General features: G+C 36.5%; 1 protein-coding gene across 2 annotated transcripts in view; it reads left to right on the top strand.

The window, feature by feature from the left end:
- Positions 1-26578, top strand: part of SNAP91 (synaptosome associated protein 91) — a 110210-nt gene that overhangs the window by 53241 nt on the left and 30391 nt on the right. For both annotated transcript variants that reach the window (XM_081140714.1, XM_081140713.1), the window contains exons 9-14: positions 179-220; positions 6424-6494; positions 12154-12181; positions 14860-14969; positions 16999-17114; positions 22895-23062. In XM_081140714.1, the coding sequence (XP_080996840.1) occupies positions 179-220; positions 6424-6494; positions 12154-12181; positions 14860-14969; positions 16999-17114; positions 22895-23062 (535 nt within the window). The remainder of the gene's footprint in view (positions 1-178; positions 221-6423; positions 6495-12153; positions 12182-14859; positions 14970-16998; positions 17115-22894; positions 23063-26578) is intronic.

The following is a 26578-nucleotide window of genomic DNA, read 5'->3' as shown; positions in this document are numbered from 1 at the left end:
TTATTTTGAGTGGAAAACTGCACAGAAAGCATATGCTCAAAGATTAATATGTATAAAAATTCTATACCATGTTTAACATATCGTTTTAACTAATTCTGTGGTGATCTTCAATTAAATTCAGAGAAATTAATTTTTTTAATTCCCATTAAGTTATGTTTTATTTTTTTTTAATCCACAGCAAGTTGGCATTGATAAAGGTGATATTCCTGACCTCACACAGGTAAGTGATTCTCTGAGTGGAAGATTCAGTGTACATGAAATTATTATTCCATAGTTTTTCATAAAAGGTCTTACCTAGATCATAGTCTCACAAGTATTTAATGCATTTTAAATTTAGGTCAACCAACTTTTCCGGAAACTATTCTAACATATTTTGTAGCTATTGAATATATTTCTAAAGAGAATATGAAGATTTTCCTGCCCTTGTGAACATAGTTTCTTCTTTAAAGGCAACTGAACTCACCTTTTGAGCTCATCTTTTCATCCTTGAATTTGAATCAAAAGGAAACCTTGATAAGGTTTAAAAAGTACTTACTCTGTGAAAAGATGCCTGTAGGCATGGTAATCAGAACACCTGAATTGTTCTTCCTGCTCGTTCTTTAGAGTTCAATGTGTCTCGGGTACGAAAGGGGCGCGAATGGGGCGAACTCGGATTAGTTCTACTACACTGATTTTTGTCTCCCTTATGAAGTGGAGGAATTTCCATATATAAAATAATATTTAACAAAGCAATAGTGGTAGATGAGTGATTTTTCTGGGACCAATAGTAGGCAAAAACAATAGTGGGCTTCTTTATCAATCCTTGATATCCAATCCATAGATATCAAGAGTGCCCTCAGGTATAAAATCAAGATCATTCACACAAATAGGATTATTTTATAACCTTTTTCATAATTGGCAGGAACTGTTTTTATTTAATCAGTTTTTCACTCTGTTATGGTAAATTCCTATCCCAAATATATCCTTCAACTGGAGACAGTCAGATGATAGGAGAGAATATAAAACTGTCTTATATACTACTAATGAATGTGTAAGTTTTCTGTCTTGTAAAAAAAAGTCACTGTAATCAAAGAAAATTGTCATAATGAAAGATTACCCACTCTTTAACAATATCAAAATGCATTTTTTAAAATACATCTTTATTGATTTCATAGAAAGGAAAGGAGAGGGATAGAGAGATAGAAACATCAATGATGAGAGAGTCATTGATCAAGCCTGCAACCCGAGCATGTGCCCTGACCGGGAATCGAACCCCGATCGCCTGGATCCTAGGTCGACGCTCAGCTGCTGAGCCACGCCCGGCCAGCCTCAAAAATGCATTTAATAATTTACTTTCCTTAAAATATTTCCATTTTAAAATACTGTTGACCTTAAATTTTTATTAAAAATAGAGAAACCCAAAGTAATGGTCTCTGTATATGTATAATTAAAACATCAATGAAATGCCAAGAATTTTTCATAAATATAATTCATAGAACAATTCAGAACATGATGGCAGTATATTTTTCAGTTTAAAAGCTGGGCAATATCTCCTTCAGGTAGACAGATTATTAGTATAAAATATTTTTGCTACAATGAGAAGATGATCAGGTACATACCTGAATAAGGTATTGATGTCACTTTGTGACTAAAAATTAAATATGCTTAATTTTTAAATTAATTTTAAAAATTAAGAGTACTGTCAAGAATCTCTATTGGATATAGATGTATGAATTTTGCAACACTAACAAAAAGCAACGAAAATCAGTGTGCTTTTAAGGTACTTAATTACAATAAACATTTACATTGTAGTTTTGTAAAATAACCCAAATAAATAATGCGTGTTAACTTAAAAAGTTAGATATTAAAATACTTAGCTCAATGAATAGCTTTTAGAAATGGTAAATTATCTTTATTCAACTCTATAGATAGCTCACTGTATAATAAAAGGAAAACTAGATATATTGTTAGAGAGGCTCTCAGTTAATAAGAAAATAAGTCCTCGTTTGTCCCATTTAGTTTGGACAGAGTCTGAAGGAAGACAAGGAAAGGTTTAAAGGAATACTTAATACATTTTTGTTTTTAAAATTAGAAAATTATAGTGTATCATTAAAAGAAGGATTCACATACTTGGGTTTGATTTTTAATGATACAATATTTAATATAATTTATACAATCTCTCTCTAGAAGTTCAGAGACATACTGTTTTATATAATGATGTACATTGTGTGTTATCATAATTTGGAGAACAGAGATAAAATCCTTAAGGTAAAATCTTGCCCTGGGTCTAGTAAAAAGTTATTCTGTGGTAGAGATTCATTAGAATCTGCTATTTCATATCCTCTACTTTTGTTACGACCTTAAGAGCCATGTAAACTTCATTATTAATATTTATTTTTAAATTACCTCCTCATTAAAAAAAATTGTATTTCATTTCTTCAGTATATATTTACATCTCAGTGCAAGAGTATTGTGTGATTCTGAAATTTCTTACCTAATTGTGATTTCTGTTGGGATTATGACTAACAGAGCTAAACACACTCCCTCATTCGTTAGAGCCCCTTCCACAAGTCTAATGGAGGCTTCTAATTGAACTGGGGATTTAGACCCACTTGGACAGTATAGTCAGGTCCAGGCTAGTCAAGTGTGAGCTGTCTAGGGTTAATCCTTTAAATGGCGTTAGACCAAAATTAATCTGGAGATGGGTCAGAAACGCTACTTTTTGTGGGCTCAGTTTAATACCTTTGAGATTCGGTTCTGCTCTCTGCCAGACTTCTCTGTAGCCACCATGGCACTGAATCTGGCTGTGACGATAAACGAAAACACCAGACACGGAAGAGAGTTAAAGAGGAGATGGAGACCTGTTGACTGGGGTAGGTGTAGGCTGCTCGGTAACTGGAAGAGAATTAGATTTCCTCTTGCGGCAAGATGGGCCAGAGGAATTTAATGGATATCTTTTAGGTTAGAAAGTGCATAATAAATGCCGGTGTGGCCATCTGTAGCCCTTTTGAAATTTTCCATCTAATGTCATCACAAGTACATTTAAATGATTTATGTACATCAAATGAAAAATTTTTAAAAACACATTGAAAAGTTCTGCTGGGTAAGAAGTGACTGTGATATTAGAACTGAGGTATTTCTCCTCAGCACTTTCAAATGGTTTCTTAGATCCAATGATCAAAAATTTGAGTCATCTTTTGGTTGCTTTTATTTCCATTTGGGTTTTTTATTGAATTTATTGGGGTGACATTGGTTAATAAAATGATACAGGTTTCAGGTGTACAATTCTATAATACATCCTCTGTATATTGTATTGTGTGTTCACCACCCCAAGTCGTTTATTCCTCCCCTTTACCTTTCCTACCTCCCCCCACCCCTGTTGCGTTCTAGTAATCACCATACTGTACTCTGTGTCTATGAGTTTAGTTGTGTTTTTTCCCTTAATTCCTTCACCTTTTCTACCAATCCCCTAACCCCCTCCCTCACTTAATGATGCTTTACAATCTGAATTTTAGATGGATGCTTCCTTTTTGATCCTAGACTCAAAATTATTTATGAATTTGTTTCAAGAAAAAGATTTTCAAAATAATTTGAAATTATTTGAAATGGTGTGCACATTCCAAATTTAAACTATCTCCATTTATGAAAAACATCTTAGGTTTTGATGTCAGGAATTCTGGTTGATCTGAAAGCTACTGGTAAAGAAAAGTCTCCTTTTAAAGACTGTACCACTGATGAATCGGTAACCATGATGTATTGCTGTTATCTGTTGGCTTCCACAGGCTGACTCCTGTTCTTTGCATTGGTGTTTCCGTCTGATTGGTCTATTGACTTCGGCATTTTTAAAAATAAGCAACTAAAGATGCTGCTAACTATACTTTATTAACCTTTAATTCCTTTACAATGGCAGAGGCATTCTCAAAGTTTTGCTCCTTGGAAATTTGAATTTTTGTTTATTGCCTACTACACTCTAGGATTTGCTCAGTGCCATAGCATATAGTATTACATAGCATAGTATCCCTGCACTCCTGAGCATTACTAGCAAAGTAGTTTTTTTCTTTCCAAATACACTTGAAGAATTTATTTCTATTAGATTTCACAAATACTTATAAGTAATATAAATGATGAAGCATTTTAAAACTCTAAGGTAAAATGCTCCAAACTTAATTTTACGTGCAATGTATTGCAAAATAATTCCCCTTAAAGACAAAAGTCAATTTTTCAGTCTGTGTTCTTGGTCAGATTTCTTTTGTGATTGTTGTGACTATTAATTAATTTCCAAATTTTTCTTCTTTAAATTATTAAGAAACTTTGCAAAAAAGAACGAAATGGCAAACTCTGTTCCTGGTTTTTGTTTTTGTTGTTTAGCTACCTAAGAAATGTTATAAGAGAAAATACTACTCTCTTATATTCTCTATGTTGTGTCTGTGAATAGCATTTGTTGTTTTTTAACAGGATTAGCACAGAATCACATTTCCTTTACACTGTATTTAACATTCAGAGGACCTGAGTCTTCTAACTAGAAAATGGTTCTGTGACTTGACACATTTTTTCCTTACTGAGATCCCAATAAAAATATATATATATATAGAAATATGAGAAGTTTGAGGTTATATGCCCAGGCCTCCTAGGTTCCATTATTTTGAAAATGATTATTATTATGACAATTTTGAAGTCATCAGGTGTGGATTCACCTAAAAATTATGAAGCCATTTCTGTTTTCTTTTAAGGTTACAATATACCTTCTGTTTATTAAATTAGCACAACTTTATAGTTGACTGTTTCTTCTATACAGCAAAATTTCTTTTTTTAAAAAAATATATCTTTATTGATTTCAGATAGAGGAAGGGAGAGGGAGAGAGAGAGAAACATCAATGATGAGAGAGTCATTGATCGGCTGCAGCCCGCAACCCGGGCATGTGCCCTGACCGGGAATCGAACCCCGATCGCCTGGATCCCAGGTCGACGCTCAACCACTGAGCCACGCCCGGCAGGCAAAATTTCTTTTTTTAAAAAATTCATTTTTTTTATACTTGGAGGCATACCCTTTGTTGTAGTTTACTGGAACTTATTGAATAAATCCACGTTCACCTGAGTTATATTTTAAACTTTTCATTTTTATAATTTTCTCAACTTATTATATTCCTTGACAGTATTTATTCTTTCTACACTAGAGTCATTGACCTTTTAGGTAGTGCTCGTAGGGCTGTTTCTTTCTACCTTACCTTCATCGCTCTGATCACATTTAATACTTTGTTCACTTAGTAATTTATATTTATAAATTTACATGTTTGCTTCACTTAGTAATTTACACTTATAATAATCACATAATTATTAAGACACTATATGAATCTATCTGTGAAATTAAAATGAATATTAAATAAATATCCTGAACTTTCAAAATTAAAAATTTTTAATAAAATTTTATTTTAAGTTGTCATTATAGGCACAACATAAAATTACAGTGGTATGAATTTCCTTGAGTTACGTGAGCTATTTCAAAAGTTAGCATAAAGCCCTTCAAAATTAATTTCATATTAATTTAAATATAATTGTCATAATTCAATGTATATATAAATGTAGTTACATATTTTATTCATGAAATGCTATCTGAATGCCTATGCTGCTGTTAAGGCCTAATTTGGGTTAAAGTTAAGAAAGATGAAATTATATTTTTGATGCTTGAGGAATAGATGGGGTGGAATATTGTATGAACCTATTATTTCTCTTTCTAACATACAGTAAAATGCCATCACTTTATATTACCTAAAATGTTTAATAGCAGTCCATTACTTTTTGCTAAAATGGTTGAAATATATTAACTCTCCCAATACACATATAACATTATTATATTTGCTAAAGTTACTTTATTATAGAAGTAAATTAAATAGCTCAATATAAGAAAATATTAATTGTTGTTAACTACTAAAGTTGTATTCTTTTCCCCACAACTATCACTTACCCTCCTTTTTTTTTAATATAGTAGACATTTTTCCTAATATTTCAGTCAAATGTGGATAAGTGAGATTTTACTGTATTTTCAATTTTCTATTAGTTTATATTTGGGCACTTATATTTTTGACTTGGATACAAATACCTATTTTTTCACTGTGGTCTTATGGAAATGTATGGTGAATTTGATTAAATTGAGTTTACTGCATATAAGTAATATCTTAGAAAAAGTTTGTCTAATGTAATCTCTACACTGAAACCACACTGTAACACTATTTGTTATGCAATGGAATTAAGTATATGTAAGATGGGCCTGTCTGAGATTCCAGGGAATTTAAAGATTTAAATATACTAAAAGAACCTAGAATGAAATTATCTCACATATGTATTGGGGTCCACCCACAGACCACCATACGAAGTTACAGTGACGTTCCAGTGTATTTGCTTTGCAAGCAAGAAATGCAGACATTTATTTTTACTTTCTTATTGTAGGCTCCCAGCAGTCTTATGGAGACCCTTGAACAGCATCTAAATACATTAGAAGGAAAGAAACCTGGAAACAAGTATGCATTAGTTGTATATTCTAAATAAGATGAAAAATGTTAGAGTCATTCTTTACAGGAGTGAGATTTATCACAGTACAATTTATATCACTACAGTTTTAGGGTATGCTTTATTGCAGTTCTTCTGGGTTTCCTCCAAACCCCCGTCCGTCCCATTACCTTATGACAGTGTAACCCTGCGTATTGGCAATCTGTCTGCAGACGAATGCAGCAAATTACTGGCTTGTATGTATGTTAACTGAACTTGCTGATTTATATATTTACCCTTGGAAGGGATTCACAATGTGCCCAAAAAGAGTTGCTGATGTTTAAACATTTAGGCTGTTATCACTGGGCATGAGTAAAAACAAGCACAATTTCACAAGCAGCCTTTGAATACTGTTGTATAACCAACCTCACTGTGAAAAAAGCAAAGCCCTTGAGTATAGTTTTTTAGACTCCAGACACTCCCCACTTGAAGCATTCAGCAAGGCATGCTGCTGACATTTTACTAAGAGATCTTTTTATAGAGAGACTAGCAATCAAGCAGTCTCTGTTTGATTATCAGTACTGTTTTATTGGATTTTCATACCCTGTGTTGGGCACTTACATTTTTTGCTACTTTTCCTCAGTGCATGCAAAAAATGTCCAGGTTCCATTCCATTTCTTTGCTCTAGCAGGTATCAGATTTGTGTATTCACAAGATCCAGTGCCTTGTACAGACCATAATTCTGCTGGTCTTGGATGCCTATCCCCCTTATCTCTGTAAATCTCACACATCCCGAGAGGAATATTTCATAAAACCTTCTTTAGTCATGCACTGCCCCATGTTGTGGCCAATTTTTTTTTCACACATGTAGTTTAAATAGATTTTCTGATTCTAAAGGTCAGGGACTATTTTATACTTCATTATCTCCCCCTTAACACTTAGTGTAGCTCTCCAGAGTCAGCTTGAAATGTCTTGGTGGGTCATCCTGGCTTTATGTTTATTCCACTTAAATGGACGGCAGAAGTTAGCAGGGACAGCCTAAGAACTGATCGTTGCAGGGCTGTAGGCTGATCACGGAGTTTACCTGTGATACAGCCATCAAAATGTGGCTCCTTTCTGCTTTCTTCTGTTGGCATTCTCCCAAAATCTAGACTTGTGTTTTGATGCTACTTTTTTGTTTGTTGTTTTATTAGCTAAGTGTTATTTCTGTCATCTTTTCCAAGTTGGTAGAAAAATTATTGCCTGTTTTAAGTTTTCAATGATAAACAATACTATAGGACTCTCTTAGACAGTGATGGCAGAGCTATTTGGATCAGTGGACCTCTCAGGGGCTTTAGCAGGTTTGTTACCACAGCCCAGGGTCTGCCCCAGCTTCAGGGTGGCCATGGGTGATCAGTCTTTGTGGATAGATTGATGTCAGCTTAAAAAACATGAGAGTATATTAAGTACAATGGAAGATGCCCACTTCCAGCTGTTGCTGGGGCCACCCTGCATTAGGGTATCTGGGAAGCCAAGTGAGTTGCCTAGGATTTAAGGAAAAAGAAGCAAGAAGCCTGAGAAAATCCCTGCTCCTGTGGCGGAGGAATCTCTTCAGCTAAGGAAATACTGTATGCATATCCCCAAGAGACAGAGCCTCTTCCTTGGACAGTGAGGGCTGTACCTCAGTGAAAAGTCAATTTCTCTGCATTCTTTCCCCCCTCTGCATCCCCCCCCCCACTCTGCACAGATCCACACTATCCCCTTGTTTAGTTTTCCAGGGTTGCAGTCACTGGAAAAGCGGCCTTCTATGGTGGATTTCATTAGCCCTAATTTCAAATCTAAATTCGCCCCCTTGTGGCTGCTGCAAACTGTTTTTGGAAAATTTAGCTATGTATATACTTAGTTACATTTCAATGAGCAGTGAAATAAAATCTTCTGTTTTGAATTACCTCTTGCTGAGCATAATTTTTCTCTCTCCTTTAAAATCATTTTATGCTTGTCAGATTTCTTTTCCGAATTGGCTTAGACCACATATGAACTTGTCTTTTGCTTATTCCCTATTTTTAAAATAAATGAACTACAGTAGTTAACTGTTTTCTTCTTTGTATGTTTGTGCTTACCTGGGAACTTAAGTGAAGGGTGAGTACTATATTGAGTGACTTTTTTTGCATTTGGTCATTACTAAAAATGCAAAAAAAAACACTCTTAAGGGTCCACATTTGGTATTTAGAACATTTAAAACTGATTTCTGTCCATTTTACACATCTGTGTGTGTTTTTATCATTTTAATTTTTTATTTGTCTCCCAAGGTGACTGGCATGAATGTTTTTACTTTAGTTTGGTCTTCTTGGATCAAGACTAACAGTCTCTCTTAAATATGTATGTGTGTATATACACACACATATATATATTCCTTTTAGTTTTTAGAAATCAAAGGGTTTTTTCATTTGTTTACTAATCAAAAGATTTTCCCATGTCATATGACAGAAGTGCCAAAAGACAGTTTTATAAAGAAAATTATTAAAGCTGTTTTCTATGTCTTCCAGTAGCAGTATAAAATTATTCTAACCTCTAGGTTAAGTAAATGCATAAAATGGCACATTTTCAAATGTCTTCTATAAAATATATGTATGTTCTTTATATTTAGTGCCTTAAAGACACTGATATTTATTTTTGAAATTTTACACGATGTTGTATGATGCATCTTTGTATATTGTTTGTTTCTATGATTCCATAGAACAAAAGAGAGAATTTGATTTGATTTTACATGTGGGTTTACTAACTGTTGAGGGCGCCAGAAACACAAGATAAATCTATTGTAATTAAAATTATTTGGAAGACAGAGTTTTCCACACCTGTGTTTCGTTCCTGTTGTTGTTGTTTCTTTTTCTAGCCAGCACTTATAACCAGAACTATGTAGGGGTTATTGTTGTGAATTAGAAATAACAAAATTTTCTCTTTTGATAGCTTATTATTAACATCTTGGACTTAAATCTTGGCATTTGCCACGTGCATCAGAAAAAAACACATATTTGTACCATTTTACAGAATTTAGGGTAGATTACTCTGTGGTCATTTATTCTCTTCTGAAATTATATTTGTGTTTTATTTTTCCCAATACAGTTCACTATGTGCTAAATATCTTTAGCTGAAATAATTAAAATAAGTATAGGTCTTTCATAAATGTTATTATTTCTTTATAAAATATTGCAGCATTTTCTTTTATAACGGAGAAATGACCAGTGGTAGGATAGAAGAGTCAATGAAGGACCAAGTGAAAGGAAGCAGTTTCTGTATTGTGTAAGGGAGGAACAAATGTGCTGGGCTGTGTGTGTTTCCAGAATGTGAGATGAGCACAGGGTGTGGGCATCAGATAGGCTTTGGAGTCTTAAATCCACCACTAAAGAATGATGAGACTTTGACAAGTTATTTACCTCTCTGAGCCTCAGAGCTCTCAAATTTTAGTCAGTGATTAATGATCCTTTTTAAAGTTATAGCCCCAATGGGAGCACCTCTGGTTCTCACCTTTTTGATGAAATTTTGCCAATGGCTGGATCTGGTCCATGGGAACAGAAGTCACACATCCTGACAGTTTAGTTTCACACAAAATGATTTTTAAGACTTTTGGTTAATATATATTTTCACACAAAGAGTTCATGAATGTATTCTCATTCAAAAATTCAGATAATACAGGAAAATATTTCACTGCCTACACAATGCAAGCTGCTGTGTAAAGCCAGGGGTCTAAAACATTGAGATGAGTTCCCTCACTTCTGAGAACTTAGCATCTAATGGAGAATACAGATACTTGAACAATTAAAATACAGTGCTGTGAGTGGCATGATAGCTCAACATGGACAGGAGGAGATTTTCATTTGTTTGTTTAATCCATGGGGTAACTACAAGTGTCATTTAGTAATAGCATTCATGTAGGAGCTTGCAAACTAACTCTTGTGCCAATTATGATACTTTATACTTAAATTTGAGCATGATACTTGTTAACTGCAGGTAGAGCAATTCTATCATTTTTACTCTATTTTTATTCTTGCTTTGGAGTATAGAATATGTTAGAAATTTTTATGTGTTGGCTTGGAAACATTTCAAAAAATGTTTGCATATCCTCAGTTCCCTTTTCTGTAATAGTATTTCTCACTGTGTCAGTACCACTGAGCATTGCTTCATGAAATTGCTTGAGAGATAAATTAATTTCAATGAATTCATTCTTAGAAAGTGACCATGTCAAATGGCTTCTGTGTTTTCTTTGCCAAGTTCAGGCTGTTATTTTCTTGGATTTTTATTTAGACTTAACTCCCTTTTCCACATATATAAAGAAAAAAATTGGTGAGAGTGGAGAAATTATTAGTCAAAAACTCATTAGGGAATTTTCAACCTTCTGCTATACAAGATTTTTAGGTGCCTAAGTAACTTTCGTAGATACAGAAAAGACTGTGAATTCACTTGTTTCAGCAGACCCTTTGAACTAAGCAATATAGATAAATATATATCCTTTACTTCATAGGATGTGTTATTCTTAAGATTATATTTAACCAAACTACACATAACCAAATTGTTACCCTTATGCTTCTACCTTTATTATATAGCAGAAAAATCTGCATGCCCTTATTTTACTTTATGTCAATTTTAAGTAAAAACTAAATTTAAACAGAAAATGGCAGGCATGTATTTGCAAATCAAGTTGAACATAAAAGGTATTAATCAGGCATATAATGCTACTAGGTTTTTCTTGCTACATCCAATAAAACAAAAATGCATGATATTGTATAAAATTCTAGTTAGTACCTCTGCTAATCTTGTTCTGCTATTGCTACATGTGCTATTTTCTCTGTAGATATGCAAGACATCCCTGACATCCTCTAAGACCCTGACAAGAGGCTTCTTATTGAAATGTATTTTTTATTTGTTTTGTTTAATTATTCATTTATTTTCCACCAACTCAGGTTGGTAAGTGGAAGCTGTTTAGGCAGCTGTTTCTGAGGCCCTTTGTAGAAATGACGTGCTGTAGTCGCTGCTACTCATAATCTAACTTAAACAAATTTGCTTCTCCCTCCTTGTTTGCCTTAGAAACAAGCATTGAGGCTACTGTTCTTTTTCAAGCTCCCACCAATTCTAACAGGACAATAGGAATATTTTTTATAGATTTCATTATAGCCATAAAAAAACATAAGAACTGCAGGAAGTCGAGACACATTTCTGGCACAGGGCTTGTAGGGATTTTTATTTTATATTCTAGTGTTCCTTTTATGCATCACAATTATGATTAATCAATCAAATGTACTTTCAGCTCAGTGAGTTTTCTAACTTTTTGAAATAATAAACCAGAGGGTTATTGGGGTTTTTTAATTCTATAAAACATCATTTCCCCCAAGTTTTGGCAAAACGTTTAAAATTCCAATTTGGACAATTTAGTTTTGATAGACATGGGCAATAATGATCAGCTCAAAGGACTGAATTGCTAGAGATATAGGGGGAAAAATTAAGAATTTCTAATACTAGAAACTTAGTAGATGGAAAGCATTAGAAGAATATGTCATAACTAAGTAAAAGATGAAAAGTATTACATCATGTGTTCATTACTAAAGACAGTTTTGTATGTAAACAAATTAGTGTTTGGCCAAGTGATATTATCAAACTTAAATGCTTCTACAAATGTATCCATGTATATTCAGATTTAATTCTTTGGTTGCCTTTTAGATCTGGTGCTCCCTCTCCATTAAGTAAGGTAAGTTTGTTTTGTTTTGTTTTAATCATGTTTGAGGTACGGTTTAGTGGCATTAAGTGCATTCATATTATGGAGCAATGTTACTAGCGTTCATTTTCATAACTTTTTTATCATCCGAAACAGAAACTCTATACCCTTTAAACATTAACTCCCCATTTCCCCCATTCCCTGTCCCTGGCAGCCACTATTTTACTTTCTATCTCAATGGCTTTGAGTACTCCAGGTGCTTCATATAAGTAGAATCATCCAGTACCTGTCATTCTGTGACTGGCTTCTTTTTCTTGGCATCACATTTTCAAGGTTCATCCAAGGTGTAGCATGTCAGAATTTCCTTCCTTTTCAAGGCTGCATAATATTTTATTGTATGAATATACCACATTCTGCTATTTATCTTTCTATCAATGAACAGTTGAATTGCTTCCACCTTTTGGCTATTTTAAATAATGCTGCTATGAACATGAGTGTACAAATACCTGTTGGAGTCCCTGCTTTCAATTCTTTCGGGTATCTACACAGAAGGGGAATTGCTGGACCAAATGTTAATTTAATCTTAAATTTTTGAGAAAAGGAAAGATAAGTTTTATGTGTTCTCCTTTATATTTTCTAAGTCCAAAGTAATATCGCAATGTCAACTTAGTGCTCTATTTGTACTAAAATTTTTTAAGTAGTTACAAAGCACTTTCTCATACTTTGAATCACAGCCCTGTGAGATAGGTAAGGCACATAATGTTATGTGTGTTTTGATGGTAAAGAAACCAATTGTAGTTGGGTATCTTTCCACAGGCATGCCTTTTAGATAGTCTACTTTAATAATATTCCTCTGCCTCCCTATCTCTTTTTTAGCATGTTGAAGGACAGGGTTAGTGTTATCGGTGACAGGAGCATGTCCTTCTATAGATCTGTAGTTCACAGTTGCCATCGTAGTTTTTAGACACATATATATAGCGTGTTCTTTCCTCTCTGGCAAATTTCCATTATATAATTGCAGACATGAAGAATATTATCATGACGGCAGTGGTGGGTCACAGTCACCCTATACTGCGCAGTGCCTGGCTGGCTGCCCAAGCTTCCCTTGGGAGTTTGAACAACCAAATAAAACAAACAAACAAGCAGAAAGCTCCCTGGGGATTCTAATGCAAAGCCAGGTTTAAAATTGTATGTCTATGTGAAAAATTCCAACATGTAAGTAGTGTCATAAAATTGTGGCATCCTTTGGGATGGTCTGTTTCTACATTTTGGCCAGGTTGATTTTCACTGAATTTTTTTAAATAGGATTATTTTGGTTCTTTTTTCTTAGCTCTCTCAGCTCTTCTGGCACTTTTTAACAGGCCTTTGAAGACCTTCATTTCTGTATTTTTGTTGGTGGATTCATGCTGTCATTAAATTCTTGTTATGTTTTACATACATCACTTTCTAAGCTTATTTACCTGTGGTGGTTAAAAAAAAACAAAAACTAATTTCCATTAGAATAATTGTCAGTGTCCACAGTAGATGATATGCAAATTAATTTTATTTAGTCCATTCTGTTCCCTGTATAATCTTTCATAGGTCCATTTGGAAAATCTGAATTTGGGTTGAGAAAGGCCGAGTTGATGTTTTCTGAGTAACAATATCCATACTGCTCGTGTTTGTCTTTCCCAAAGTGCTGAATGCTTGGCTCTTGTCTATCTATGGGATGTTGACCTCTTGATTAGTTATGTTCCTAGACAAGTAGCTATTAAATACTAGTTAAGTCTGGAAAGTCTTATAAGTTTTTTATCTCCTCAGTCCTTTTTCTTAAATTACTCCTTTTGAAATGTCCTTTAAGTTTGGCTTACTTGAAGTCAGATGTCCACTACAGCAGCGTGTGGTAACCCTTGCTTGGTCTTGGTCTCTGTGCCTTTTCCCTGCTGTTTTATTTCATTTCCACTTACAGAACTGTCAGTGGACTGTTGAGATGTTTCACTAATCTTTCTCTTGTGAATACATGAATAATAAAACATACAAAATAAAAGAAAGTAAATTTATGATAGTTATTCAATAAAAATTTTAATTTTTAAATGTGCTAGCCAACTATTCTTAAAAATAAACCTATCCAGGACAATCAATGTTAGCTTTTATTTTACTTTTTTTAGTTTTATATCTGTCATATTAGGGATGGGATATAGTCATGGTATCCTTAAGCGAGCAGTGACCTGAATGCATTTTTGTAAAATGTTCTCTCTCATCTGTGAACTACTTTGAAAGTTAGATTTCTAGATTTTGAAAGTATCTGAGAAGACTTCACATGAAGTCTGTTTAGGATGCAAAGGAAAAATAATGGCCTTGGTTTTATACTAATTATTACAATCAATAATTTTTTTTAAATCTGGCAGCTAACAAGATCTTTTCCCCTAATGATCAAAAAATACATTTAGCTTTGATTTTAAATACGTGAATAGAAGTGTTTAAGGTGTTAGACCAAACATTTTTATCATTTTACATAAATTACATTTATCTTTTAAAATGTGAAAGATGTTTTGCCCAGTACTGGTTATTTATTACAATTCTTGATTTCAAATTTTCTTCAGTTTATTCCTCCCAAGAGGAGTTACCAAAAAAATGCTGGGAATGTCATGGGTCTGCAGAGGGGAAGTCCTGTTGCTCTGTGTCCTGTAGATTCGTATTGACCACAGCGTGTTGTGCATCTTCACTTCCAGTCTTCTCCAGCCACAACTGTTACGTCTCCTAGTTCTACGCCAGCTAAAACTATCGATACATCCCCACCAGTGGATTTATTTGCGACTCCATCTGCCGCTGTCCCAGTCAGGTTAGTTAAGGAGTATTCACTGAATGTTTGGTTTTTATTTTTTATATGTACTGAACCCAAATTATTTCAGAAGGTGAAAGCTAATCCTAACATGTACTATTCGGGGTTATTTTGGGGTACACAAAGTAAGTTCTTTTATACCTGACGCAGTTATTTAGGCCTGTACCTCTCGAAGCATTCGAAGGACCTCAGCTGTGGAAATCACCTTGCTGCCCCACATTTGGGAAAGGAAGTAGAAAAATCATGTGCACATTGCAGGCTCTTCTGAAACTGGCTGATGTGGAAAATGTTTTCTAAAAGTAGTTTCTCCTTGTGGGAAATTTAAGGGTTTCTTAAAATGCTTTTTTGAAAAATGCTTGCAGTTGTATATCAATTAGCTAGTGCACCTGAGGGACTGAACTCTGGGGTCAGGCAGAGACCACCATGGTGTTCCTAATCAGCTTTTATAGCGTGGACGGGCCAGAGTGGTAGTGAGGAAGGCAGAGATGACTGTACGTTCTGTGACATCTCAGGGCTGCCTACAGTGAAGCCTCAAATCATAACTTTCAGTCAACTCTTTGTTTGGCTATTTTGCCTTGAGAGGATTCTAGTCTCATTTTGTAGTATCTGTGACTCTGATTGTGAATGCCCTATATTTAGAGACTTAAATTTTGAACTAAGCAATAAATCCAAGTAATACACCCATGTTAACTATGTGTGTTGCTTTCTATTGCTTAGTTTGGCTTTTTATAATCTCCAGCTTGGTAAAACCAAGTCCTTTCTGCCTCAATACTAAGACAAGTTGCCTGTTATAAAAGCTGTGATTTGGGTCTTAATAAATATATTTTTCTATTCTGTCATTTAGACCTGTTGTATGTATTAAATGGACATTAAAACTAGGCAAGTCTCAGGGGTTTTGAAACTTTTTTTTAAAGCAGCAGAATCCATTCTTCAAAAGAATGTTACTTGGAATTCTTATCTGTAAAAAAGATAAAGATCGAACTGCTCTTTATGAAGAGGGCGTGGGGACCCTGGGACACTCATGGCTTGGTACCTAGTCTGGTAACCTTTAGGCCAGTGCTCCTTAAACCTGAAAGTACATATGACACACCTGGCGTCATGTTAAAATAAAGATTCTGTTATAGGAGCTAATTGGTTAAGCCTGAGATGTTGCATTTTTAACAAGGTCCCAGCATGCTACTAGTTTGGGGACCACACTTTGAACAGCAAAGCTTTAGGTTCCCCCTTAGAACTTCTGCAGATGGAGGAGCTTTGAGAAGCACAGCCCCAACTGAATAAGAATTAAAAACATAGAAATATTTTTAGGTGAAGCCTCTTTGCAGGCAAAATTGATATGTTGTAGTTTATTTAGAAAACAAGGTACGTTAGCAATTATTCAATTTAGTATCTTTGGTTCATAAATAAATTAAATCTTCTCAAGACAAATTTTTTTCATACAAAAAAATTTTGAAAATAGAGAAAAGGGAAAAAAAATATCCATAATCCTCTTACCCTAATACCTTTAATATTTGAATTATGTTTCCTTTTGTCAGTTCTCATAACCAACATTTCATAACACGATTAAGAAAATTCCACCTTACTTTGAGGCATTTAGGTTTTCCCTTTTAATTTCTGCTCTGTGATCTGGTGAGTGACTTTGTCATTGTCTATAGAAAAAGAGTTGGCCCAGGGGTCAAATCTAGCCCACTGTCTGTTTCTGTAAATAAAGTTTTACTGGAACAAAGGCACACTTATTTGTTTGGGCATTGTCTATGTCTTATTTCATTCTACAGTGGCAGAGTCAAGCAGTGATAGAGCTCATCTAACCCCCACAGTTAAAATACTTCGCCCCTAGCCCTTGACAAAAGTAGTTTGCCAGCCCTTGGTGTAGAAGAACATACACTATACTGCTATACTTTCCAAAAGATTATTCCCTTATTTGATTTAAAATATACAAAATCTATGAAGTTTTCTATATCACTCTTTACTGAAAGCATCTTTACATTATAAAATTTTGAAATGTGATTTTAAAATTATATTTTCCACTCAGCACTTCTAAACCATCTAGCGACCTCCTGGACCTCCAGCCAGACTTCTCTGGAGGGGCTGCAGCAGCCGTGGCTCCGGCACCACCCCCACCTTCTGGAGGAGCCACTGCGTGGGGAGGTGAGCGAAACCAGACAGCCATGCCATCTCTCTGTTTAATTGTTTTTATCCAGGCGACAATTATTATGCTTACCTCTGAGGGTCCAAAATGGTGCTAGAGGCTTGGAGAGAAAATGCTCAGAACAGCATCTATTGATGAATATATATTGAGAGAGACAGAGACAGAGAGAAAAAGTACCTATCATAATACAGTTAAAATGTTCAAGCAGTCATGTAGTTTTTATTTAAAAAGTTGGAACAAAGGCAGTGCTTTTCTTTGCTAGATGAAAATTCTGATTATATTCAGTATTATCCTCTAGAGACTCAGGCTCTAGAGGACTGGGTGTTCCTGCGCATTTATGAGATTATCCAAAGACAGCATTTCTAACTTGGTTTTCTCAGGTATAGCCTCCTTCATGGATTCCTTTAGACTGGAACTGGTTTTATTCACATCGTATTTGACTTAATGCAGTTGAAATCGGCGGTAGAGTCTTGTTTGTGCCAGGAACGATCCACTCTAAACTGCCTGAGAGGAATTCCCATTTTATTCATGTATCTTAGAAAAAATTAAGCTCGTATAAGTATTTGATTTAAAAGCATATTTAATACTAAATAAAAATTAAGTTAATTACTCCATAATTCTCAAAGCTGCACAGAGTGGGTTTTAAATACCTTGCCCTATTGCATCAAACTATCAAAAAAAAAATTTTAAGTTTAAAAGTGACTCATACAACTATAGAAACAAGGTGGTGGAATAGGAGGTGCCCCATCATATCTCCACACAGCAACAATAATTTGACAACCATCCAAGGACAAAAGTGCCTTTGTGGGAGCATTGAGATCCAGGTAGGAGGTTGTAACCCCCAGTAGAGCCCAAACTGAGGAGGGTTATTTTGAGAAGGTAGGCCTACGCCCAGATGGGAGGCTGGATCCCAACCTTGGTCCTGGCTATAGACCTGGAGACACCCTTGCCATCCCCCCATGGACTCACCTGAAGTCCTGTTAGGCCTAGCTCCTGCCACCAGCAATATCCACCAAGGGACCCAAGAGGAGCCTCGTGTGCCCATGCCTTGGGTAATAGCCCTGCTAACCTTGGTCTCAGCTGTGGACCCTGAAAAGGCCTGTGTACCAGCTCCAACCCATCTCATTTTTGGTCTAGGAGCAGTCCTGCCTGCCCAGGAATCCAGAGGTGACACATAGGTTCATGTCCCCAGACGCAGGTCCAATGCCCTTTGTTCAACCTCAAATCCTGAAGGAGCCCAGTGGCTCGCCTCCATCCTTTCTAGAACTGGTATTAGTGAATCATGTGGAACTTCTGTTTAGTGAATATATGGATATAGAATGTCCATACACACACACACACACACACACACACACACACAGGTACACACATGTATATGTGTATGTATATGTACTTCCATGTTCATTGCCTCATTCTCCACAATAGCCACAATATGGAAATAACCTAAATGCACATCAGTGAACAAAAGGATAACGAAAATGTGTTATGGTCAAAGGAATAGTATTCAGCCCTAGAAAAAAAGGAACTTCTCCCATTTACCATAACATAGACAAACATGGAGGACATCATGCTAAGTGAATCAGCCAGACACAGAAAGACAAATGCTGCATGATCTATATGTGGGATCTAAAAAATCCAACTCCTAGAAGCCGAAAGAAGCTGGTGGTTGCCAGGGGCTGGAATTGGGGGTGGGGGGTGGGGAGGGGCACAGAGCAGGATGGGGAAATGTTGGCCAAAGATTACAATTGAGGGAAAGCCCCAAAAGCCTAAATTCAGGATGGATTCCGAAGAACTGACACGTAGCCTTATTCAAATTCATTAGAGTTTTGATAGGAGAACACACACACACGGGCAAAGCAGCTGCGCTCCCAGTATTGGCCAGCCGGGAATAAACCCACCCACTCCCAGGACACGGGCTCTCTCTCTCTTTTTTTTTTTTAATCTTTATTGTTGAAAGTATTAGATGTCCCCTTCTCCCCCTTCACTGATCCCCCCCCCCCGCAGGCCTTCCCCACACTATTGTCTGTGTCCATGGGTTATGCATATATGCACATAAATTCTTTGATTAACCTCTCCCCACCCACTCCCCTACCCCCGCCTTGTAGGGGGTTAATAGTAAAACCATATGGTGGGTAGTCACATAGATCAGCCAAACCCGAGGCTACAGAGAGTTAAACAGTGATAGAAAGTTAAACAGAATCCAGCATTTCCCAGATGCCTTTACTGCTAGAGACGCATTGCATCTCTGAGCTCCCCTACAGGTACAGTCATCTGTAAGATGAGAACGTCTTAGAGAGCTAACATACAGCGTTGTGACTGTAGTTAATGATGTGTTGTATACTTGAAATTTGTTGAGAGTAAATTCTCACCACAAAAATAAAGATAATAATTATGTGAGATTTCTCCACCTTCGTGTGTGTGTTTTTAACTTTTGGCACCAAATAAAACTTAAAAAGTGTCAACGTAAGAAATGTCCAAACTTGTAGAAAACTTTACAAGAGATTACTTGAGTTTATTTGAGCTACCTGATGACATGCCGAGAAGCAAGATCTCAAATGCTCCCGAGCAGGCTAGTTTTGCCGTTCTTTTTATACATTTGGAATTAAGGAGGGGCATAAGGAAGATTAGGTGAAGTTGGGGAAATCTCAATGATTGTATTATAGGGTAGTTAGCAGGATTATATGCTCCCTGGAGAGTCGTTAAGCTCTGCAAAAGAGGATTACTCTGACATTTCAAAGGTGTGTTCATCTAGGTGCACAAAGAACAATGGACAGGGCCTGCTTAAAGCAAAGATAAACCTTTCGCTAAAGAAGTTACAGGCCTGGAGCATGACTACCCACCATGACCTGTCCAGTTAGGAATTTATGGTCAGCTCTCCTCTGAGGTTACTTGGGTCACTGATTTATTTATTTATTTTTCTATCACAAAAGAAAAACCTAGGTGAGATCTTTTAAAATTTCAGTGGAACAGTTTCATTCATATTCATCTGCAAGTACTTTTTGCTAAGTACTTCACATAATATTGTGAAGAATAGGTTAAAATTATATCATCATACATGTCAGTCTTTACTTGTTAGAAATAAGGAACTGTTGATGACTGAAACACTGAGATATCTGTAGGTAGAGAAGAAAAGAGAATGGTGTGGTTTCAGCCACGGCCGTCTGACGTGGACATGCAGTTTGTGTGGTGCTCAGGAGAGGGGCTGACATCCCGCCTGCTTTCTGCTAAGCTGTCAGCCTTTCTCATCCTTGAGAAGAAGATGCTTTTTATTTTTCTAACCTGCTGGCCCAGAGGGAGCACTTTTTTATAATTAGTGCAGAGCACCTTCTAGGCTAGCAAAAGCCTTAACTTAGAGCCTGATGGTCACTTTTTGATGGTTAGACAGCATTAGTCTTCTATCCCAACAAAATACCTACAGCTGCAGTGTTGCATATCAGTAGAAAAGTCAGCTGGGGAGAAAAATACTAAGAAATAAATTTTCTAAGAAAATAGTAAAAATTGTAAGTCTTAAGAAATTGGAGTAAATTAGTGTAATATGAAATTGAGAAATAGTAGTTTGCATTTATTCTACAGACACTCAGCGATGGTTGAAGATGATGCCGTATTGTAACAAATATGTTTTGGCTCATTTGACTAAGAAAAAAATAAAAATCATACTCTCAATCTAGTTTGATAAGGTCAGGCTGATTCTATTATTGAAGCATATTTTAATTTTGTATAACTAGACAGTAAAATACAAACTTTAAAACTTTTTAGACCTATTTGGATATTCTTATCTGACTATAACAGAGTAAGAGGATTTCATTTTCCAATGACCATCCCTACTTCAGGTACTGATCGGTATTGCTATTTTAGGGGACACATTGTAAATGATATTATTTTTTTTCCAGTTGGTATAAAGCAACCAACATAGAAAATTCATATTTTAGTAAATTTAATTTGAATAATGCATATAAGATTTGGCATCCTCTGGGCTAATAATGAACATGTTTCACTGAAAAGAATACTGAGAATTTTTTAAATTCCTATTTTTGGCCCCATAATAGGGAGAGCTTTATTTACTCATAATAAATTCATCTCTCAGCACAAATAAGTGAGTGTGCGTTATATTTCTGTGTATCTTAGAAGTGGGAAAACAGATTATTTCTTATTATAAATGCTTGAAGTGAGATTTCTGCTTTTTGAGAAACACAGAATTACTGCTCGAGTTTTAATTAGAATTAATACACTTCCTCCATCCCTCTGACATTTGTCAGTCTCATCTATGCTTCCATGTCATTGAATCTATTCTGTTCATCAGTTTATTAAGTTCTTTAGATTCCACATATAAGCGAGGTCATGTGATATTTGTGTTTCGCTGCCTGGCTTATTTCACTTAGCATAATATTCTCCAGGTCCATCCATACTGTCCCAAAGGGTACGAGATTCTTCTTCTTTACAGCTGCGTAGCATGGTGTGAATGTCCCACAGCTTTTTTATCCACTCATCTACTGATGGGCACTTGGGCTGTTTCCAGATCTTAGCTATTGTAAACTGTGCTGCTATGAACATCGGAGTACATATATTCTTCCTGATTAATGAGGAGGGCGGGTGGGTGGAGGGGGAGAGAGTAACCAAAGAATTTATATGCATATATGCACAACCCAAGGACACGGACAATGGTGGGGAGAGGGACTGGGGAGGGGGAAGGGATGGGGCGGAACGGGTCATTGGGAAGAAAAAGGGACATCTGTAATATTTTAAACAAAAATAAAATTTAAAAAATAAAATGAAATAAAACTACCTCAAAAAAAAAAAATTAATACACCTAATAGAAGAAATTAATCATCAACATGCATTTCAAAGCAAATCAAATAAAGATGATCCATAAAGTCCAGTTAACTATAGTTTTGTCAGAATGGACATTTATAGTATAGTGAGGTCAATCAAAGCAGATAAAATGCTAAATCTGTTAAGAAAAAAATTAAGTATTTCAAAATTATTTAGACCTGACTAAAGGTAAGTGTCTTGACCTCCCTTGCTCTCAGTTTTCCCATCTGTGGAGTTGGAAACTTGGTCTAGAGGATCACTAAAGTCCCTTCCAGCTCAAAAGTTCCATAGTAATAACAGACGATAGAGTCATCTTTCAGTATCCTCGAGGCATTGGTTACAGCCCCCCCTCGGGTACCAAAATCTGCAGATGCTCAAGACCCTTACAGAAAATGGCGAGTATTTGCATATAACACACGCCCTCTTCAAGCCATCCCTAGATTACTTATAATAAGTAATATAATGTAAATGCTTTGTAAATAGTTGTTATACTATATTGTTTAGGGAATAATGGCAAGAAAAAAAGTCTGCACATGTTCAGTGCAGACGTAACCGTCGTAGGCCCGACTACATAGTACCGGTCAGCACGATGCGAGTTTTCCCCCCAAATATTTTGGATTCATGGTTAGTTGAACCCACGGATACAGAGGGCTGACTCTACATTTATTTATTTTTATTACAAATGGCCCAGAAAGCTAGAATTTCTTCCGTTAGTGCCTCACCCTTCTTGGACATTGGTGTGGTCCAGTATTTCAGCTTTGTCTCTTATTTCTTCATATGCTGACACATAATGGACATCGATAGACCTTTTGGGAGAGGGTGAGTAAAGCTTTATTTTAAACTTCCGTTTTTGGGAAACTTCCGGATCTTCTAAATAGCTGCCCTCATTTTGATCACTCGGAACCTGGTATATTTTTCGTCCTTGCCTATTCTTCTCTCCCATCTGTTCTCCATCTCTGGTACGACATAGACTCTCTGGCTCCGCTTCCCTCCGCTCCCTCTGAAGCACAGATTTCAGATCCATTTGCACCAGAACCCACCCCTCCTACCACAACTGCTGACATTGCAACTGCTTCAGCTTCTGCCTCCACTACCACAACTGTCACTGCTGTCACTGCTGAAGTGGATCTCTTTGGAGGTTGGTTCGTCACATCACTGTTCTCTCGCTTTCCTTCCAGGATTGCTGAAATTTAGAAGTTCGTGCATTATTTAACAGCATGCCGGAGCGCTGAAATACTTTCTAAATGTTTGTTTATGTGTATTTATCGTAGCTAAGTTTATCAACTTTATCTTCACTTAATTTTAGTGGTTTTAGAGCAGAGGTTGATTTTCCATTTCTCAAAAGCTAGGATTGAAGTTGCTGCTTGAACTTTGGTCCCATGTGTGTTTCCACCCTGCCGTGTCTGTGTAAGAGGGGTACCAGACCTCTCCATCATATTTAGTTTTGGCTTTGAGGCCAGATTTGCAATAGCAGAGAGAAAAATATTTGGGGACTATGGGAGGGGAAATCCTGGCCTAAGTTATTTCTTAAGATTTATGACAAAAAAATCATCTAAGGGAGTTTCACATTTGGAGGTCTCTGAAGAGTTTAGCAATATGCCCATTTTTGCAACGTTAAGCTTATTCTGTCTGAGCAAAAGTTTGGACCATCTTTGGCTCTGGGACTTTGAGAGATCATTTGAATCAGCTTTTGAAATAGATTGAAAACAGGTTTAGGTGAGACTTTGAAATGATCGAAAATAATGCTTTCCATGCAAATGTAAATTCTGACGGAGTTGATTTACAGCTGTGGGCTCGAGTCGAATATCCCAGACTCTGCCAGCATCGTATGCCTGGACCTGGCGAACCGTCTGAAGCCAGTTTATTTACGTGTTCCCGTCTGCGTGGAGCTAGTGTCCAGGCCTGGAGAGGTGCTCATATCAAATACACACATCAAGGAGTGTTGTGTTTCTTCATCATAATATAACGTCTTTCCCAGGGCATTTTGAGAATATGGTAAAGACATTGGAGGAAGCAAGTGGTGGGGAAGGCAGGAGAGATCTATCTGGCAGGCTCTGGTGAATTAGGATGCTCCCCTGGACACTTACGCCCTGTCACATACCACTGTGCTGCACGCCGGGCCCGTCTCTGAGCTCTGCCAGCCCTGTCTGAAACGAGGAGCACTGAATAAGGCAACATCGTTGTCACTGTTCCAGGAACAGAATGTGCACTCCCATTCCCACAGGAGAAACCTGTTTTTATAAAGAAACGGGGGCAGGTCAATAATTATGCAGACTCTTTAATAATTTACTATAAAGCATCATCCACTAGAGAAAGCTTTTTGGTTATGCCTGTATACATTTTGAGACCAAAAATTTGTGTTAACTTAAATGTACAGAATTAACATCTTCAGGCCCTCCCTTCCCTGCCCCCACCACTGGTGTTGGGTGTGGGTGGTGTCTCACAGGCTTATGTCAACAGGAAACCTTCTAGGAAAGGAGGGACAGGATAGATAACAACTGTGTGCCTAAGCACCTCCGTGCCTTCAGCTTATTTAGATCTTTGTTTCTCAGTCTATCTGTGAGGAGCTGGTTGCCTCTTAGAAACCAGCTCCCTCTTGCTGCCTTCATGGCTCTCTAGAATGATAAAGCTAAAGACATTTCTTTTAAATAATCTTTGTGCCATTACGCTGTTTATGTTGATCATTTCTTCTGCTTTAAGTATATTTATCAAGCAGAGACATATGTATGTTTGAAAATATTTTCATAATGTCATTATCTCTACCCTAAAATAAAAATTTAAAGGACTGGTACAAAGGGAGGGAGAGAGGGAGGGAGGGAGGGAGGGAGGGAGGGAGGAAGGAAGGAAGGAAGGAAGGAAGGAAGGAAGGAAGGAAGGAAGGAAGGAAGGAAGGAAGGAAGGAAGGGACTAGTGCTACAGAAAATCATGCAACTTAATGCCAAAGAATGGGGTTCTCCCTTGATCTCACCTATCTCCTTTCTAGTCATCTGGCTAGAGGTTGAGTAGAGATGACTGCAAATCTCATCACAGTTATTTTTATTGATCTGTATAGTTCAATAAAACTGGCATCTGACAGCGATAAAATTTGCAGTTTTCATTGATGTTCTCTAATTTCTTTCACGCTCTTTGCTGATTTATAAGAAATCAGTTAGGGATGGGATTTTAAATAAAAACTGAAACAAAACTCTCTTTGGCCATGATGTATGGCCATTTTTTTAAAAATTTTATCTCTAAAATGCTCAAGTGGTGGAATTGAATAGTAGACACCAGTTATTTTGTTGACACAACTTTAAAACATGCCATTTTGAGATTTTATTTAGCATGTACAGCATTATTAAGGAGATTTCTTTAGAAATAAGCTTAAGGAATTTTAATATCTGAAAAATGGCTAATTCTTTAATTTCACGGATATGAAATATTAAAATAGCATTTTCTATATATATTTATTATAAATTTGAAAAATAGGAAATGTCTATTTTTTTTAATCCTCACCTGAGGATATTTTTTCCGTTGCTTTTCAGAGAGAGTAGAAGGGAAATATGGAGAGAGAGACATCGAAGTGAGAGAGACGCATCTCATGGTTGCCTCGGCAGGCATGCCCCGACCGGGGATCGGGGTACGTGCCCTCGGTCAGAATTGAACCCGGGACACTTCAGTCCACAGACACAACTGAGCCAAACTGGCTAGGGCTGAAATGCTTATTATTTTTAAACATTCAGATTATACCCACATAACATTTTAGTCATCTCAGTGTAGGTTATTAAACAAGTTTCTCAGAAACATTTTTACTAAGTAGTCTATTGTTTGTTAATGAACTTAAGGAATAAAAACCTCCTTTCTGTGGTCATGCATAACACAACTGTAAGGCAATGTTGTGTTTAAAATGGTAGTAAAACTTAAAGATATCAATAAAGCTAAAAGACATCCTTAAAAACGTTCTATTTATGGAAACCTCACTAACAACATCATATTAGTTTGTAACAACACAGTGTTTTCCTAAGCACTAGAATGCTAAATTGATGATAATTCCTCTATACAAGCACCAGGGTACCCTGTCAGGCAACTGTATCAAGTTATGAGCGAGCCTTCATGAGGGTGTAGTCTGTGAGCACAAAACCAGTGCCTGGGAAACCAAGGAACTTGCTCCACAAGTCTGACTCCATTGGTACGTGTTGATTAACAAGCTGAGCTTAGGAGAAGGAGAGGGATTGGAACGGTGACTCTGAGGCTGTTGAGAACGATCGAAGCCTTCATGCTGAGTGTGTGATTTAAAGGTGGCTTATGTGGCTGAAGAAGGTGGGGAGAGTAGGTCAGGATGGGGAGAACAGCTATTAGACATATTTAGAAGGGCAGTCACATGATAAAGAAGTTTGAGAGAAAATTCTTCCTAGATTGCTAGAAGGGAAAAAAGACGAGTCTCCAGCCGTGTCCAAAAGAGGAGTTTGCTGGGTAAGGCCCCCCAGAATTAGACGTGGACTGCATATGGGTAACAAGGGAAAGAGAACTGCATTGGAACTAGCTTTAGTTTTCAGTATTGGACGAATAATGCTGCCATTGAGGATGAGAGAGAGCTAGGTATTAAAAGAAGTTTTGTGTGTTATTTTTTAAAAAAACGTCAACATTTTATTATCTCTCCAATTCTGGGGGCTGACTG

Source organism: Miniopterus schreibersii (genome assembly GCF_964146895.1).
Source record: "Miniopterus schreibersii genome assembly, chromosome: 6".
In the NCBI taxonomy this organism is placed as follows: Eukaryota; Metazoa; Chordata; class Mammalia; order Chiroptera; family Miniopteridae; genus Miniopterus; species Miniopterus schreibersii.
Note: the sequence above shows the minus strand (reverse complement) of the source record. Positions and strands in the feature narration are given on the sequence as shown.